Below are 16,990 nucleotides of genomic sequence, written 5' to 3' on the forward strand. Positions count from 1 at the left end.
AGCACGTACACTCCTCACGCACCGGATACCGTGCACGCGCTCAAGGCAGTTGGACATAGTGGTGTATTAGAGGTAAAAAATGATATAAATACTGTTCGGTTTCTGGCACAAACCGATCGTTTCGTGTCTTAGGACATCAGTGTGTCGTCACGAGCCGCAGGGTTTAATTTTGATTTGTCTGTGCATGTTTTTTTTTACTCTCATAGATTTTGTTACCATTGCCATGCATTATACGACTGATAGACTGCAACGGTTGGAGTTAAAAATCATCATATGTGTTCTACTGAAGAAACAAAGTCACCTACATCTTGGATGCCCTGGGGGTAAGCAGATAAACATCAAATTTTCATTTTTGGGTGAACTATCCCTTTAACGTTGGTCGGCATGTGGCGTTATTTTAACGCGTGGTGGCGTCTGCCGATAACTTATCGACTAACGGCGTTTTAATATTGATATGGCGGTGAAAAGCAGGCGAATTCTGAACTATCTGGCTTTCGATAGTTAACAAGCAGATAGCGCCGCGCTGTCAGAATACATATTGCGTGCGTGTATTAGAAAACATAACGTTTTGCAGTTTATTTACTATAAACAGTCTCTCGCTGTCGGTGCTTGTAATGATTTTTATGTCTTTCCAGTTTTAAATGCTTCCACACTGTGCCGCATTAAAGAGTGCGCGCCTCTCACTCTTCGCTGGTTGCCATTTGATCGCGTCATTGTTCGGTACAATTTATTCGGTCGAACACCGAAAGAGCTTTTTTTTTTTGCTACTTTCGGCCGAATAATTTCGGTTGCCGAACATTCGGTGCATCCCTAGTCATTGTGTGTAAAACATTTCAAATGAGATGGATTGCATGTTATAGGGTGTCAGCTGTCAGTCATAGGTGAGTTTCAAATGAGTGTGAAGATGTCACCTGCAGCTCAAATTTTGTAAGTCCAGACGTAGTTTAAACTCTAATGTGCAAAGTTTTGTACAACTAAACTACAACAAAGTAAACACTTCAATACTCTCAGCTTTTGTGGTTTTGTACATTGATAATACATTCAACTTCTTTCTGGTGTACAAGATCAATGTTAATTGGCGCGATATGCTTGCGTATTTTTTTATTATTTATTTTTTGTTTAATTTGTTTTAGTTATTTTCTGAAGTCATGAAACTAAGAATGTTTCCTCAGAATGACTTGTTCTCCATAAGTTTGGACTTTGTGCACACGAAATAAAGGCATGATAGTCATAATGGGAAACACCCAGCTAATTCCCAGATCCCAGCAGATCATATACTAAACACTTTAATGCATCATTTTTTAAAAAGTAAATAAATAAATATTATTTATATAATTAGTAATGGTCATAGCCCTGTATCTATGTATATGAACACAGTCATGAACAAAGCAATATAGTAGCTTGAAGTTTAATCTGGTTTGTAATTTAAATTTTAAAGCTGTATGATTGGAGGAAAGAGAGAGGCATTTTGTACAGCAGGTATTTGAACGTACATTAAAAAATAAAAACAGACACTGAAAGACCAATAGGGCAGCATGCTCTTACAACATAGCAGTGCTTTTGCACTTACAATAGAGGATAAACTCTTACATGACAATGAAAATAAAATGATTTTTACCAAGTGGTAAAATAATTACATGTACATTTATTAAAAATAATAAGTGTAAACTTAACAATCGTAGCCTACCTTCCATGCAGTGCTTCTGGTTTTTAAAGAATTTTAAATAATAATAATTTCAGCAGAGCTTAATTAAGTCCCATGCTCTTGTCTCCCAAGTTGCAAATATAAGCTTTCAGTTGTTCAATCTTGCAATATACAAACCAGAAATTACAGTCGATTTGTGCATTTATTTGTGCAGAGACAAAGGCTGACAGTCATTACATGTAGAGTTAGTCTTGGTCTTTTATGATGCAACGCCTATTATAGTTTTCGTATAACTATTATAATAATAGTCTAAATCTCTGCTTTATGAAAACAAAAGACTGTAGGAAATATTCTTCACATTTTAGGACCAGCTGCAGCAGTGCTCCTTTTGTTAGATCAGTACTGACATTCAACCGATATAAATGTCCTATAAAGAAACTTTAAATGAAAACATATACAAAGAGTCAATGAACATATCAATAGTGTCTTCTCACATATTTCCTTACAAAGAATGTATATTCACACAGTATGCTCACTGTACAGAGACTAGCTGTGCTTGGCAACAGTATGAGGAAGCTTGTCCTCTTAAACTCTACAACCCGTACAATGCACAGTCAGGAGGGTAAAGGCCTGCATTAAAGCACTAACACTTTAGTAAAGAGAGAGTCTTACGGTAAATAAATAAAACATAATCAGCCACATCACAAATAGTCATACACAGATTAGAAATATCTACATATTTATCTTAACACAGGTGTTTGCAATGGTGGACTCTCTTAAGGCAGCACGTATTGCGTATACTTTAAATGAAGTGAGGACGAACGATGAGGTGCATATATGGATTCTCTACCTTAGCATTTCCTTATAAATCTTAAAACTGGATGACTTTGGGAACAAATCATCTACTATATCACAGCACATCCACGTTACCTATAACTTACTGAACTTTAAATACAATCTAAAGGATGATGAAACAGCTTTGCTTCAGTGCCGATAGTTTTAAACTTTGTATGTAAATAGACACCCCGTATTTTTTATTCCAGAGTAAAGACAATTCATACAATACATTTAAACTGAGCTACTTTAATACCATCTCCGAACTTTCTACCACGACTCTGCTGTTCTTCGGCTGGTTCTTCCCTGTATACGTTGATTGACAGATGTCTCGTCCAGTCAGCCGTGAGTAATCCCAAACCAATGGCGCTGTCTCAAACTATACCTACCTCTTCCGGTTTGTCTGATTTGTCGTTGTGTTTTTTGACTTGTTAATTTGTTTTCGAATTTGTCATTGTGTTTTCTGACTTGTTATAATGTTTTCTGAATTGTTGTTGTGCTTTCTGAATTGTTATTTTGTTTTCAGAATTGTGATTTGCTTTGCACTTCACGGCCACCGTACTTCTTACCTGCTTTCAGTGCAACAACCAAGCAAGCTACTCATTTACCTTCAAGTGATTTTCTTTCCCTATCTCCTTTCTTCTCTGAGCCAAGAGGTTGGGGATCTAAAAATATGTACCTTGTCATCTGGATAATAACCAGAGCGTATTTCAGCATGACTGTGCATAATAAAAATGTCCTTCAGATATGTGGTGCTAAAGTAAACCGAACGAGGAGAAACATGCAGTTCTAGTCACGATGGGCCAGAACAGCGGACTGCTTTCAGTTCAAGTTTCCACTTTCCCGAAGGTGCCCTCTGGTGGTCGGTACTGTTTAGGGAAAGTCTTCAGCTGGAGGGAGTTGAAAGCGTATTTGCGGCTGCCTACGTTTTTCATGGTGTTTTCTCGCCTGCAGCCCTCGCTGTGGAACAGAGAGGTGATTGAGAGACAGAAAAGGCCATTCACACACCAAAAACAATAACTATAACGATGACTATATTAGTGTCCACACCAACGCATGATAGCGTTCTGTTTATTATAAGCACGCACTGCAGTTTGCCACTTTAAATGTTCAAGTCGGGTGGATTCTGAATGTTTGTCAAATGTGTTTACTGTTCATCAGATAGAAAAAAAAAATCGTTCTGGAAGTGATTCCAATGATTTCGTTCCTCTGTTTTTAAAACTATATCTTCACAGAGTTTCTGTAGGTTTTATGAAGGTAAATGTAAGATTTTTAAGACCAAGTAAAAAAAAAAATTAAGGAATAAATCACATTTTCATTTTTGGGTGAACTATCCCTTTAATAATACAGAAAACAGGTTTTATATCCCACTGACAGATATTTGTTCTTGTTTTAAGCATAAACACATTTAATTTGTTCAATTTCTCAGAAAACAAGACTTCATATCTTCAGTTGGCATCTCAAGTAAATGTAGGTTGATTAAAAAATGTTTAGATATTGGTATTAGAAAAAAACAGTTCATGCATTAATTGCCATGACTCTATGAATTTAAGATTTTGTGCTCCAATTTAAGACCTGTTAAGGCCTTAAATTGTGAAAACATGAATTAAGACTCTAGAGTATTGTCACTATCATTATAGTTATCATGCTTGGTGTGAACGGTCCTTAATGTGTGAATGAATGATTCCTAACTGCAAATGTTGTCTCACCTGCGCATACAGTCCAAAGCCTGTGTGAAGACCTGCGGGGCCATGCAGTGCTCTTGCTGGAGGATTTGACATTGCTCCAGGGTCACCGACATGGCCGTACGATCCTTTGCACTCTTGCAGCTGGTCACACGCACACCATTCAGACGCCGACAAACCTGACATAACAAGTGAGAACGATTGCATCCTGGTAATGTACACTCAGACTATTTCTAGGAGTTCACTAGTGCCATTATTTTGTAATCAGATCGTAGCTCTGAATTATGATTTCCCATGTTTCAGACACAAGAGAATGTAATAATAATGTTAGACCACTGTACCTCTGCTGCCTGCAACAGGATGTCCACATTCTTGCTCTTCCTGGCATTAACATTTTGACTGAGGAACTTGAGTAGCTCAGGCACACAGTTCTGACTGCGAGAGCGGGGCAGACCTATGGATAAGAGTCATTCAACTGGTTAGGACTGACATAAACCATCTACTAACTTTCTTTCATGAGCAGTATAGGAGAGTGTTCAGGACTCACAGTCTTCAGGCAGCACTTCTTTAAACTGGTCATAATAGGAGGTAAGACGAGCTAGACTCTCCATATTCACTACTTCCTGCAGTGATGTGTCTCCAAACCTAAAGGGTAATGCAAAATGAATTTGAATACTAAAATGTATATTGCATATTGACAGTCCAATGAATTACACTGTATGAATAACCGAAGAGGCAAAATATTGGGTCTAATTCACTAAGCATGCACACACACACACACACACACACGTTTACTTAGCTATCTAAATGGGGACATTCCATAGGCGTAATGGTTTTTCTACTGAAGAGGCAAAATATTGGGTCTAATTCACTAAGCATGCACACACACACACACACACGTTTACTTAGCTATCTAAATGGGGACATTCCATAGGCGTAATGGTTTTTCTACTGTACAGACCGTATATTCTATTGCCCTACAGCAACCCTACACCTAAACCTACCCCTTACAGGAAACTTTCTGTATGTTTACAATTTCAAAAAAAACTTTGTTTACTTTATTTTTATACCAGTTTTACAAATGAGGACGTCCCCAAAGGGAGGTTTTTGGAGATTTTGTCAGGTTTAGCTCACTTTTGGGTACAAATTTGTCCCCAAAATATGGTTAAGTAGGTACGCACACACACACACAGTGTGCATTAAATCTGCATACAAAGTTTATGAAAAAAGGAACAACTTAAACCTTCCATATGCAAAATTCACATACTCTGGCTGACCTTATAATCGCATTAAGATAAAATTTTATTCATAGATATTTCATCTTTAAACTATGTATTTAATTTTATATAATGTAAGAAAAGCTGCATTATAACTCACATGTGTACAAATTCACATGTGTAGCTACAGCTGGCTAATGAGATTTCTGTAATCTGTGTCTAACTGTTTTTTAAAAATGGCAAACTTTGCATTGCTCGAGAATCTTGCTGCACATGTGACAGCGTGTATTTAGAGAGCGTCATATGTTTGCTGAGAGTGACGAAAGGCTGTAAAGAAAAAGTTGTGCGGAAAGCCCTAGAGATAGTCTGGGCGTGCTTTATGCAAATAACTAACCTCAAGCATGCAATAGCTCATTTAGAATACTACAAATTCACTCAAATTAGAATGAGATTAAGAATGAATTCATGTGCTTATATGCATGTGCTGTGAATTAGGCTGACATTTGTTGCGAGAAGTTCTCCTGTGCGTATAAATACTGATAATCCATGCAATTATTAGTGGACGAGACCCAATGTGTTTAAATCAGTCCACACAAAGAAACAGAAAGTATATTTAATTCGTACACTTACTTTTCCGCTAGCGTTTGTTGCTCATTGATTCCTACATTGAATAATACTGGTTGAACTCGCAGCAGCATCCCATTTTGGATCTCCCGTGGCATCACATCAAACATCACCCCCGGTAAAGGAACTCGCACGTTAAACCCATCTCTGTTGCCCGTGATGACAGGCAGCATGTCGGGGCTGAAGCTGGAGGTCGCCTGGGTCACTTTAAAGGTGACATTCCGGAGGTCCATGACGCCTACACTCATGTCTTCCAGCATGGCGAGTTCCTCCCCTTTAAAATGAAAAAAATAATAGTTTACCACCTTATATAATAAGTTGAATGTGCAAGCTGAATTGAAATGTGTTTGTATGTTTACCGTAGGTGCTCAGGAGCCCCTCAAACTGGACCAGTAAGCCGATCGTGTGGAGTTGTCTGAGGAAGCCACTGTCACTTAGACAGTTCCTCAGCTTTATCACAAACCCACAGATCAGGGCCGTCAGCTACAAAGAAATATGTATATTATTAAAATGGATATAAAAATATAATTTACAGTCTGCTAGGGAAATGTCTATACACTGGAAAATGCAGCATTGCATTATTAAAATGCCTGGATTGCATTATTAAAGAGTTTTGTAGAGTACTCTGAAAGTAGAACCATTTTCGATACAAAAAAATGATACAAAATTTCCATCATTACCAAGCCTGGTGAAACTGATGCATTATGGGATGAACATCAATATGGCATTTTTTTAAATATATTTTTCAAATGTAAAATATATTGTGTTTAAACCTTTTTTAATATATAATTTGGTTTAATTTGTTAACGTTAGTTAACTACATTAGTTAACATAAATTAACAATGAACAATAGTTGTTCAACATGTATTAATCTTAGTTAATGTTAATTTCTATATTTAGTAAAACATTTCAAAAGGTTTATCTGTTAACATGCACTGAGAAACTAACATGAACAAACAATGAAAATTTGTATTTTTATTAACCAACATTAACAAAGGTTAATAATAAATACTGTAAAAATATATTGCACATAGTTTATGTCAACTAATGCATTAACAAATGAGACCTTACTGTAAAGTGTTACTGGTTTAATATATTACAAAATACATTAGAAAATGTAATGTAAGTGGCAGGAAAATACATTTCCAATCTTAAAATACTTTTTGGGTAAATTCAGAAATATATACTGAAACTTTCTACAGAGCACATTCTACGTGTGCCTGGTTATAACCCATTCACAATAAAACGATGCTATATAGATCTCTATAGAATAGTTTGTACTAACTGTCTGACAGAAAACCACATCTCTGCGGTACTGTAGTGACAAACTCATGGCGATAGTGGGAGCGCTGTCTTGCATCAGTAGAAACACCATGGACTTCTTGGCTTTGTCGCTCATCATTGCTACACACTCATTCAGAGTGGTCAGGAGGGGATACAGAGCTTCACTCCATTCACCTAGAGCCGTAAATACAGACAGCTGAAAAAAACTGGACAGCCCACATATACTGTATGTAGCTGCAACTGGTACAAACAGTTTGAAGTGACAGGCTTACCAAGAGAGGAGCCTTCAACACTGGGACTACCATCTAAAGCAGGACAGAGTGAGAATAAGTGTTGTTAAAGACAACCGTGGTAATACTACTTTTATATAATTATTTAATATTATATTAATCCATAAGAAAGCCAAAAGTAGAGTAGATCTGACAACTGTTTATGAAATCTTGTGATGTAATGTTTGGTTTGTTAGCATATACATGCATATCAAAACATAAGCAACTACAACCAGGCATTTTGTTGCATTCTACTCAACTCTTTATCTTGAGTATCTGGCAGTGAAACCCCTTGTGAAAAAGAAGTGTGCTTAATTGTATTGAATGTGCACTTGCAGTGTACTTCAAATCTTAAAAATGTATCTTTAAAGGTAACACTTTAGATTAGGGAACACATATTCAGTAACTCTTAATTCAAGAGTTTTCCCTCAATAAACTCCTAACTTGGTGCTTATTAATAGTTAGTAAGGTAGTTGTTAAGTTTAGGTATTGGGCCGGGGTAAGGGATGTAGAATATGGTCATGCAGAATAAAGCATTAATATGTGCTTTATAAGTACTACTAAACAGCCAATATGCAAGTAATTATGCATGCTAATAAGAAACAAGTTAATAGTGAGAACTGGTCCTTAAAATAAAGTGTTACCTTTTTAAAAACTCATACTAGCAGATCATACTATTTTAATGAAATAAAAGACCACTTTTTAAATAAAAACTTACACTATATTTTCATTCAATTGCAGTAAACATGCAATTAAGTGTCCAAAAATGTTACATTCAGTTCACACTTAAGTATATTTTTTCCATAATAAGTACTCTTTTCAAAAGTATGCTAAAGAGTACTTCTTTTTCACAAAGGTCTCCTTGATGGTTGAAATCAGAGATATCAAGTAGGAATGTGCCACATCTGATTTTCAATGGAGTGCAGAATCATCACTTGTGCCACTAAAAGAGGATGTAAAACTGAAAGCATCTGTGCTATTTGAGCAGTTTTAAAAGGAATCAAAACAGAACTTAACACAGGGTGGAACCTACAGGAGAGTGTGTTAGGACTGGATGGACATGCAGGGTTCAGTAAGGATGATGAGGATGCTGGTAACAGTGAAGAGGACTGAGCTGAAAGAGGGTGTGATGAGGTCAGGGGGGTGGAGAAACCGTCACCAGGGTTGATCCAGAATGCATTGCCCTGGCTACCTCTCTTGCTGGTGTCGGCCTGCTGGTCAGACAGGAAGACGTCTTCACTGCTGTCGCTCTGCGAGCGCTCTCTCGACAGCAGCCTGTCCACACAGCGGATCACACACTCCAGACTCTTATCCACATTGAGCCAGATCTTTTCCTGAAGCAGAAACAGAGGAAAAATGTCAGATTCTGCAGTATTTCTAAATCATGAGAAAATAATGGCAGTCTCTGAATCTTACCCACTCCTCCTCCTGCCAGTTTAGGTTCATGGATGCTCTGTTCCCTTTCCCGCTCCATTTGGCCTGTGGAGAGCCCTGGTCGTTCCTCAGGACCACACGCTCAGTGTCATGGGTGGACGCAGAGCCTCTGGAGGCAATGAACTCTGGGCGTGCAGCACTCAGTGCCTGGATAGCTGTAGTTAGCAGCTTACTGTCACACACTGTCACCAGCTGCCGTGTCTGAGAGAGCCACAGAGATTGCACTTACTCATTAAGTGGATCTCAACAGCTTTTACTTGCTAGATATGTTGAGCATGAGAAACACCTTGTAATAGCTTTCATTAATGAACCCTTTTCACATTCCTGGGGTTCTCAGAAGCAACACTGTAAAATTAAAAAACAGAATTGTAATAATATATAATTACATTTATAATAATACAATTAAATTATTTTATTAAAATAATTTCATATTTTAACATTTTAAATTGTATTTTTTTAATTAAATTGTACATAAAAATGTTAATGTGTTGTAGTCTCTGTGAATGGTCATACAGAAAACCCAGAATAGTAGTGCAGAATGGGTTTAGAATTTGTGCTCAGAATTTCTATATTTCCAATAGTAATAAATTCAAGTTATTTCAGACATAAACAATGGAAAATATATAGCTCTGCATGCTGATAACTAGTCTAATTGCTAGTTTAAGTGCCTCAAGCAAAACTCAGAATATCCTTAAAAGAGTTGTACTGTTTGCCAATCAGAATGGACTGTGGATTTCAGCCAGTTCTTGCCAGTTTTGTGTGAAATATGCATTAGATGGTTAGTGAACAGACTGTAAATGGTTCATGCAAATCCTCTCACCTTGTCTGTGAGGATAGCAAGGGTCCTTTCCAGTGCATTGGTTGAGCGTTCTTTGGCAGCGCGGGACAGCCGCTCAGTGTAGTAGCTGACCTGCGTCTTGAGAGTGTTGATATGGGAAATGATTTCTTTAGCTTTCAACACATCCTGTGGCTGGTACCGCATAGAAAGTGGAGCTGACTCCCCGGCACTGAAACGAGACAGATCATTAAAAACAAAACAACAGCACATTCTCCAATTCCCCATTTGTTATCACTTGTTCAGCTGCACAAGCTGTGATCAAGTGGACTATACTGCAAATGAGATGGCGTGATATACAAGCACACACAGAAAACGTACACAAATGCCAAGTGCACATAATTGGATGGAGTGGGAGAGCAGTTTTGTGCGAATACATCATCTTCGAAAACACAAATGTTGGTGCAAACAAGAAAGATCCTTCACATTTAATGGAAGTGAAGTAAAGGACTCGACGCTGACCGATCATAAACAAGATGAAACACCACCACATATGAAAATGACTGGAAAACAACCCTGAAGATTTCTTTAGCTTTCAACACATCCTGTGGCTGGTACCGCATAGAAAGTGGAGCTGACTCCCCGGCACTGAAACGAGACAGATCATTAAAAACAAAACAACAGCACATTCTCCAATTCCCCATTTGTTATCACTTGTTCAGCTGCACAAGCTGTGATCAAGTGGACTATACTGCAAATGAGATGGCGTGATATACAAGCACACACAGAAAACGTACACAAATGCCAAGTGCACATAATTGGATGGAGTGGGAGAGCAGTTTTGTGCGAATACATCATCTTTGAAAACACAAATGTTGGTGCAGACAAGAAAGATGCTTCACATTTAATGGAAGTGAAGTAAAGGACTCGACGCTGACCGATCATAAACAAGATGAAACACCACCACATATGAAAATGACTGGAAAACAACCCTGAAACTCACCCTTCACCCTCATATGAACTGATCGGAAAGCAAACAACATAAAATCAACTGATTACAGTTCGCAGTCATGAGATAAATGTGAAATAATATTTTAATACATAAAAAAGTTCAGCCCTATGGAACATTATTTCTGCAACGTAATAAAAAAATGAATAATATTTAATAAAATATATCTCGCAATTCTGAGTTTATATCTCACAATTCTGACTTTTATGATTTTTCTGCAATTATGATTTTCAGAATTGAGATGTGCAATTCTGAGAAGAAAAGTATTGTGAGTCTATAACTCACAACCGCATGATATAATTTTTACAATTCTTACAATTTACAATTCTAAGATAAAAAGTCTGAATTGTGAGATATAGGCTCACAATTGTGAGAAAAAAAATCCCAGTTATCTTTTTTAATTTTTAATTTTGTGGTGAAAATAAGCTTCCATACCTCTTGCTACAAGAATAACACAGTAATAAAAAAAGAAAAGAATAAAAAAAGAATTATAAAAAGCCAAGAAACCTAGCAAAGCAACACAAAAACTTCATTTTATTCACTAATTCTTTAATAAAAGGTCTTACTGCTTTTTGGCTTCCTCAAATTTCTGAATGAGTTTCCTCAATCCACTGCCCTTAAAGCCCTGATGATGTGCCGCAGGGGCCCCAGTGGTCACCACGTCATATGTGCGATCTGTTCAGAGATGTACATTACGTGAAGACCAACCTATTTCGACAGACTAATGAAGAATTTCAGTGTTGAAATGCAAATATTGACCATAGATATCTCACCGTAACCGGACTCGCCCTGCACTCTCATCCTCTGAACGTGGAGGTTTGTAGGTATAAACTCTAGTTTTTTCTCTCCTTTCAGAGTGCTAGATTTGAAGGAAGGACCTGCCGGATAGTAGGTGAGAAGAATCAGATAAATACAATATTGAAATCACCTTTAATTATAGCGCTCTCACTTCCTCTTCTTGGTTGAGCAGGTGCCACAACACTTACCCTTGTATTCATGTAAATTACTGAGAGTCTCCTGATATGTGAGGATGATAGTCTGGTACTGAGTGATGATCTGTCTCCTTAGATTCTCCCAGCAGGGGGACAACTCGCCCAACTCTTCCAGCTCACACACCCTGTGTGCAACAATATAATAAAAACTTTATTTATTTATAAATATGTTACACAAATTCATAGTATTTGAGTAGTGCTAGTTAGAATCTTATAAATCAATTACATGTAATTTCCACATTGTCAAAATGTAATGTACTGCACAAAAGCTCACCCAAAAATTAAATTTGCAGAAAATCTTCTCACCCTCAGGCCATCCAAGATGTAGATTTGTTAGTTTCTTTATCAGTTATCAGAACCGATTTGGAGAAATTTAGCATTGCATCACTTGCTCAAGAATGCATCCTCTTGAATGAATGGGTGCCGTCAGAATGAGAGTCCAAACAGCTGATAAAAACATCACAATAATCCACAAGTAATCCACACAACTCCAGTCCAATAACGTCTTGTAAAGCAAAAAGATGCGTGTTTGTGAGAAACAAATCAATCATTAAAGTCCTTTATTCATAATATTGCCTTCTCCAGTGAAAAAGTTGTCTCATCTGAATCAGGAGAGATATGCACAGATCCAAAGAGTCCAAAAGAGTTCTAAACAAATATGTCTGTGAATGTGAGAGGAAAACGGGATGCACTTTTTCCACTGGAGGAAACATCATAATTGATTATCGACTTTTACAAACACGCAGCTTTTTACTTCACAGGATGTTCATTGATGTACTGGATTCATGTGAATTACCTGTGGATTATTGTGGACTCTCATTGTGACAGCACCCATTCTTTCAAGAGGATGCATTCTTGAGCAAGTGCTGTAATGCTAAATTTCTCCAAATGGATGAAGAAACATCTTGGATGGCCAGGGGGTGAGAAAATGTTCAGCAAATTAAAATTTTTGGATGAATTATTCCTTTAATCCTAGCGTTTCATAAGGGTGGAAAACAAAAACTCATATTTTAAACTGGGGAGTTTACCTTTGAGGTATGAAACTTGCAGTATGTTTTTATTGTAGCTTAACCTGTTATATGTATAAATACAAGGACATTTTGATTTTCCATTTCGTGTCCCCTTTCAAAAGAGTCATTCTGAGCATGAGCACTAACCGTGAATTGCATTTACCTGGCAGCATCTTCCTCCAGCAGTAGTTTGACGAACTGTCTTGGTATGTGCAGGGAGAGCACGCTCTCTGCCATCTGCTCCAGGACACGCAGGTGGTTTCCATCAGTCGTGGGAAGTCGGTACATCCGTGAAATAGTGCCTCCAAACACTGCATCAATCAATCAATCAATGGGTGTGTGTAATAGTGAGAGGCATGGAAAAGAGCAGCTACTGCATTTTACTGCATCTACTGAAGTATCAATTTGTAACTAACAAAGATGAATAAATGCTGTAATTTTGTATTGTTCATTGTTGGTTCATCTTAACGAATGTAGTAAACTAATGTGAACAAATGAAACCTTATGGTAACTGTTACTGCAATTTCTAAGTGAAAAATGCTTCACCACCAATTTTCTTTTTCAGTGTACATGCTGAGTGATGCAGCATTTTATTGAAGCAGAACTAAAGCCTTAAACCTAAACTTAAAGAACACTTCAAACTCTTCATTTGTTGCCTACAAGCACTAGTATATCCTTCAAGAAATTCTAATCTAGTTACAGAATGCATGATCTATTCACACAGATTATTTAACACTCTACAAATAACCACTCTTGTGTTTTAATGGCTGCAGGAACAGTTTTCAGAACCTCTTTCACAGCTTGTGGCATTCATGAGTCTTCACAGCAGGAAATGAAGGCTACAGCCCATTGGTTCAGTTATGAAGGGCACATTAGAAATAAACTGCTTCCTCCAGATGGAATGTAGTTGCAATAATTAAGTTAAGTTTTTTTTTTTTTTTTTTTTTGTAAATAGACATCAAAATTAGACACTCACCTGACTTTAAAAGAGTGTCTTTACATAGGGATGGTGATTTTGCTTTTACTCCCATGGATTCGGTCAGACTTTCATCAACAGGTAATACCATCTGTGAGAAACATGAGAACGATTACACAGAAGATTGTCATGTTCTTTGAGGTGACAGCGATTTAAATAGACACAGTTGTACAAAATAAAATAGAGACTTTCATCTCTTTAACAGAAGTGCCAGTTCCCCTTTTACAAAAACAAAAAAAAACAACAAAAAAAAATTACTACTGAAAGTCAGTGTTGTTATCATGGACTACAACTGTTAACTAAAACTAAAACCGTTAGAAAACATCTATATTAATTAAAATAAAATAAATGTGTATTGAAATTAATTTAAATATAAAAAAATCGAAAGTTTTATTTGTTTAGTTTCGTTTAGTTTAAGTTGAAGAACTAAAATTACTAAAACTAATACTGAAAAACTATATATACATTAAAAACTATATACTGTAGACATATATAGAACAAAAAAAAAAACTAATAAAAACACAACAAAATAAAATTTAAATTAAAATGGGAAGTATAAAAATAAAAACCCATATATTATATACTACAATACTATAATTGTATATGATGATACTAAAATACTATATAAAGTACCATAATGATACTTAAATTACAATGGCTTTGTCAATGTATATTTATAATTATATTAGTCATCAGTAATTCGAATATCAGTTTTGGACAGTGGCCACTTCAAAACTCACATCAGTCGACCACTAATGCATAGTGTGAAGAACAGCGTACGTAAGCACTCACCCTGCCATTAACTGTGTCTGAATGTGCCAGAGGAGCACGCTGGTCTCTCCTCTCCTCTATCTGCCATGCGATGATGGTAATGTTACCCATCCGCTCACTCTCTGCTGATCTGAGCCAGTGAAATGCCCACAAATAGGTGTCAGACTACATTTCCTGGAATTCCTAATAAATTATATGCTAACGTTATGCTGTGGGATTACACATCGGCTTTGTGCCTACATTTATCTCACATACCGCAGAGTGAGGTGTAGCCTGTGGTGTTTGTCTTGAAGCAGCTCTTTCACTGTAAACATAGCCGAACCGAGCAGGTACATCTAATAAAACAGAGAGTTTATGAGGCTGAGCAAAACAGGTACAGAATGTTAAGAATAATGGTTTCTGTCTTACAGTCCCCTGTGAGCGGTCCTTCACATCGTAGACAGACAGTTTGACTTGAGTCTGCTGGGTAATCAGAGATTCCTGGAAGAAGGCAATGCTGCTCAAGAAGATTGGATTACTAGTGCCCTAGGAAAAAGAAAAGGAAATGCCTGCATTCAATTCACATTAATATGCAAAATCCGATATTTAACAGGTTTTAGGGCCAGTTTAACAGTTCCATGGCATTTACATAATACACCAGAAAATTCAAAGGAATGTTACATACCCAAAGAACCATGGCAATATCGTGATTTATATCATTATTGTTTCCCCTTGGGAAAAATAAGTGTACTTAATTGTATTAATTGTGCACTTGTAGTGTACTTCAAATTGTATTTGTAGATGTTTACAACCCTGTTTATAATTACGACCCTATGTGTTTTGTTGTTTTGAGTGTTTCTGTGTGTGTCTGTCCAGGTTCCTTCAGGCTGACTGATACTATGTCCTGATTGGTGCATAGTACCTTAAAAAGCACATCATGTATTAAAGAGAAAGTATTAGTGTCACGAATCCTGTCCATGGACTTCCGTCCGATTGCCACCAGAGGTCACCCTTCCGTTACATTGACTCTCACACTACACAAACTGTTGCATGTCATCCCAGACTACATATCCCAGCATTCATTGCACTGATTACACACACAGCTGCTGCCAATCACACACCCTACATAAGCCATAGACTTCCTCTCTCTCACTGCCGAGTATTGTTTAGCGTATCACTGTGTTAGCGATAGCTACATCACGGAGCCAGTTCCCAGTCCTAGTTCTCAGTCTAGTCTTGTTATAACCTGATCGCCTGTTACCTGATCTTTTGTCAGTCGTGGATTTTCCCCTTTGTCTTGCCGTTTTGGACTATGTTTGCACCTTGCCTGGACTATTGCTTGTTTGTGGATTACCCGTTTGCCTCACCCTCTGGATTACGTTCCCCGTCGTTTGACCCACGCCTGTCTCTGGATTACTCTCTCGTCTTGCCTGTGCTATATCTGCTATTGTTGTCGACCCTTGCCTGTTTTTGACCACGTCTGTTAAATAAAGCATTGCATATGGATCCGCACACTTCCTCTGTTCTCTCCGTAACAATTAGAGACTGTGAGTAATGACTGTTTGTTTGAGTTGGCAATCGTTTGTATTTGTGTTGGGGTATTGGACCTTTTGCCTGTTTTCTGACACTGATTTTGGATTGTCCTCTCAATGTGTTCACTTGGCATTGTAAATAGTTTTGTTTGTAAATATTGAGGATTGGGAAAGTAAGGAATCGAATGCCATTTTTGTTTATTGTGAACTTTTTGATCTTTGTTTTGGGCTAGGCAGTTAGTTTGCTTTGCTTTGCTTTGCTTCGCTTTCCTTTCCTTTCCTATTCAATCCGGTTTAAGAAAGAGAATTAAAATCAAGGTTTTGTTTGTTATTTTGGCCTGGTCTATTCCCAAACTTAGATCCCCAATTTTAAACAAACACATTATTGTTTTGCTGCCTTGTCATTTTGCACCCTTTTCCCTAGACGGAGTGTAACAGTAGATAATGTAATCTTAATGAAATAAAAGGCCCCTTAAAGTGAGCACACTTTCATGACTATGTTTCTTAACACACTTAAGTACACTTTTAAAAACTACATTTTGTAAATGTCAAATTACATTTTATTTTAAAGCACAATCATTGTTTTAATAACCATTTGTCGTGCTTTATAGAAGTACACTTATTTTGATGTGTTGACTAACATACTGAAGCACAAGTTGATTATGTGTTATGCAGTAATACATTTAAGTATTAAAATATTTAAGGCAAGGCAAGTTTATTTATAGAGCACATTTCATACACAATGGTAATTCAAAGTGCTTTACATAAAAGGAATTAAAATAATCATAAAAATAATCACAACAATGAAAGCAAGGAATTACAATTTTAAAATTATTTAAAAATTAATTTAGAATTAATTAAAACAGATAAGAATAAAAGATGATGATACACAAAATACAATGCTATCAGTGTGGACGTAGCACACTGCTCATTCAGCAAATGCCCAGCTGAACA

General features: G+C 37.0%; 2 protein-coding genes across 2 annotated transcripts in view; one reads left to right on the top strand and one right to left on the bottom strand.

Moving 5' to 3' along the window:
- Positions 1 to 7,150, top strand: part of LOC107721595 (alpha-1,3-mannosyl-glycoprotein 4-beta-N-acetylglucosaminyltransferase A-like) — a 67,632-nt gene extending 60,482 nt beyond the window's left edge. The window contains exons 17-18 of the transcript XR_001637721.1: positions 882 to 885; positions 7,139 to 7,150. The gene's annotated coding sequence lies outside the window, so the exon portion shown is untranslated. The remainder of the gene's footprint in view (positions 1 to 881; positions 886 to 7,138) is intronic.
- LOC107721597 (type I inositol 3,4-bisphosphate 4-phosphatase-like) overlaps positions 3,036 to 16,990 on the bottom strand; it is a 32,324-nt gene continuing 18,369 nt past the window's right edge. Inside the window, exons 5-24 of the mRNA XM_016529694.1 lie at positions 14,934 to 15,050; positions 14,781 to 14,860; positions 14,547 to 14,655; positions 13,755 to 13,845; positions 12,942 to 13,089; positions 11,763 to 11,893; positions 11,550 to 11,654; positions 11,343 to 11,451; positions 10,771 to 10,788; positions 9,813 to 9,999; positions 8,975 to 9,193; positions 8,751 to 8,892; positions 7,562 to 7,594; positions 7,291 to 7,463; positions 6,365 to 6,488; positions 6,012 to 6,279; positions 4,712 to 4,809; positions 4,506 to 4,618; positions 4,189 to 4,343; positions 3,036 to 3,439 (exon numbers count right to left, since the gene is read on the bottom strand). Coding sequence (XP_016385180.1) covers positions 3,307 to 3,439; positions 4,189 to 4,343; positions 4,506 to 4,618; positions 4,712 to 4,809; positions 6,012 to 6,279; positions 6,365 to 6,488; positions 7,291 to 7,463; positions 7,562 to 7,594; positions 8,751 to 8,892; positions 8,975 to 9,193; positions 9,813 to 9,999; positions 10,771 to 10,788; positions 11,343 to 11,451; positions 11,550 to 11,654; positions 11,763 to 11,893; positions 12,942 to 13,089; positions 13,755 to 13,845; positions 14,547 to 14,655; positions 14,781 to 14,860; positions 14,934 to 15,050 — 2,553 coding nt within the window. The 3' untranslated portion in view covers positions 3,036 to 3,306. The remainder of the gene's footprint in view (positions 3,440 to 4,188; positions 4,344 to 4,505; positions 4,619 to 4,711; positions 4,810 to 6,011; positions 6,280 to 6,364; positions 6,489 to 7,290; positions 7,464 to 7,561; positions 7,595 to 8,750; positions 8,893 to 8,974; positions 9,194 to 9,812; positions 10,000 to 10,770; positions 10,789 to 11,342; positions 11,452 to 11,549; positions 11,655 to 11,762; positions 11,894 to 12,941; positions 13,090 to 13,754; positions 13,846 to 14,546; positions 14,656 to 14,780; positions 14,861 to 14,933; positions 15,051 to 16,990) is intronic.

Source organism: Sinocyclocheilus rhinocerous, unplaced genomic scaffold, assembly GCF_001515625.1.
Source record: "Sinocyclocheilus rhinocerous isolate Xijiao unplaced genomic scaffold, SAMN03320098_v1.1 scaffold30, whole genome shotgun sequence".
In the NCBI taxonomy this organism is placed as follows: Eukaryota; Metazoa; Chordata; class Actinopteri; order Cypriniformes; family Cyprinidae; genus Sinocyclocheilus; species Sinocyclocheilus rhinocerous.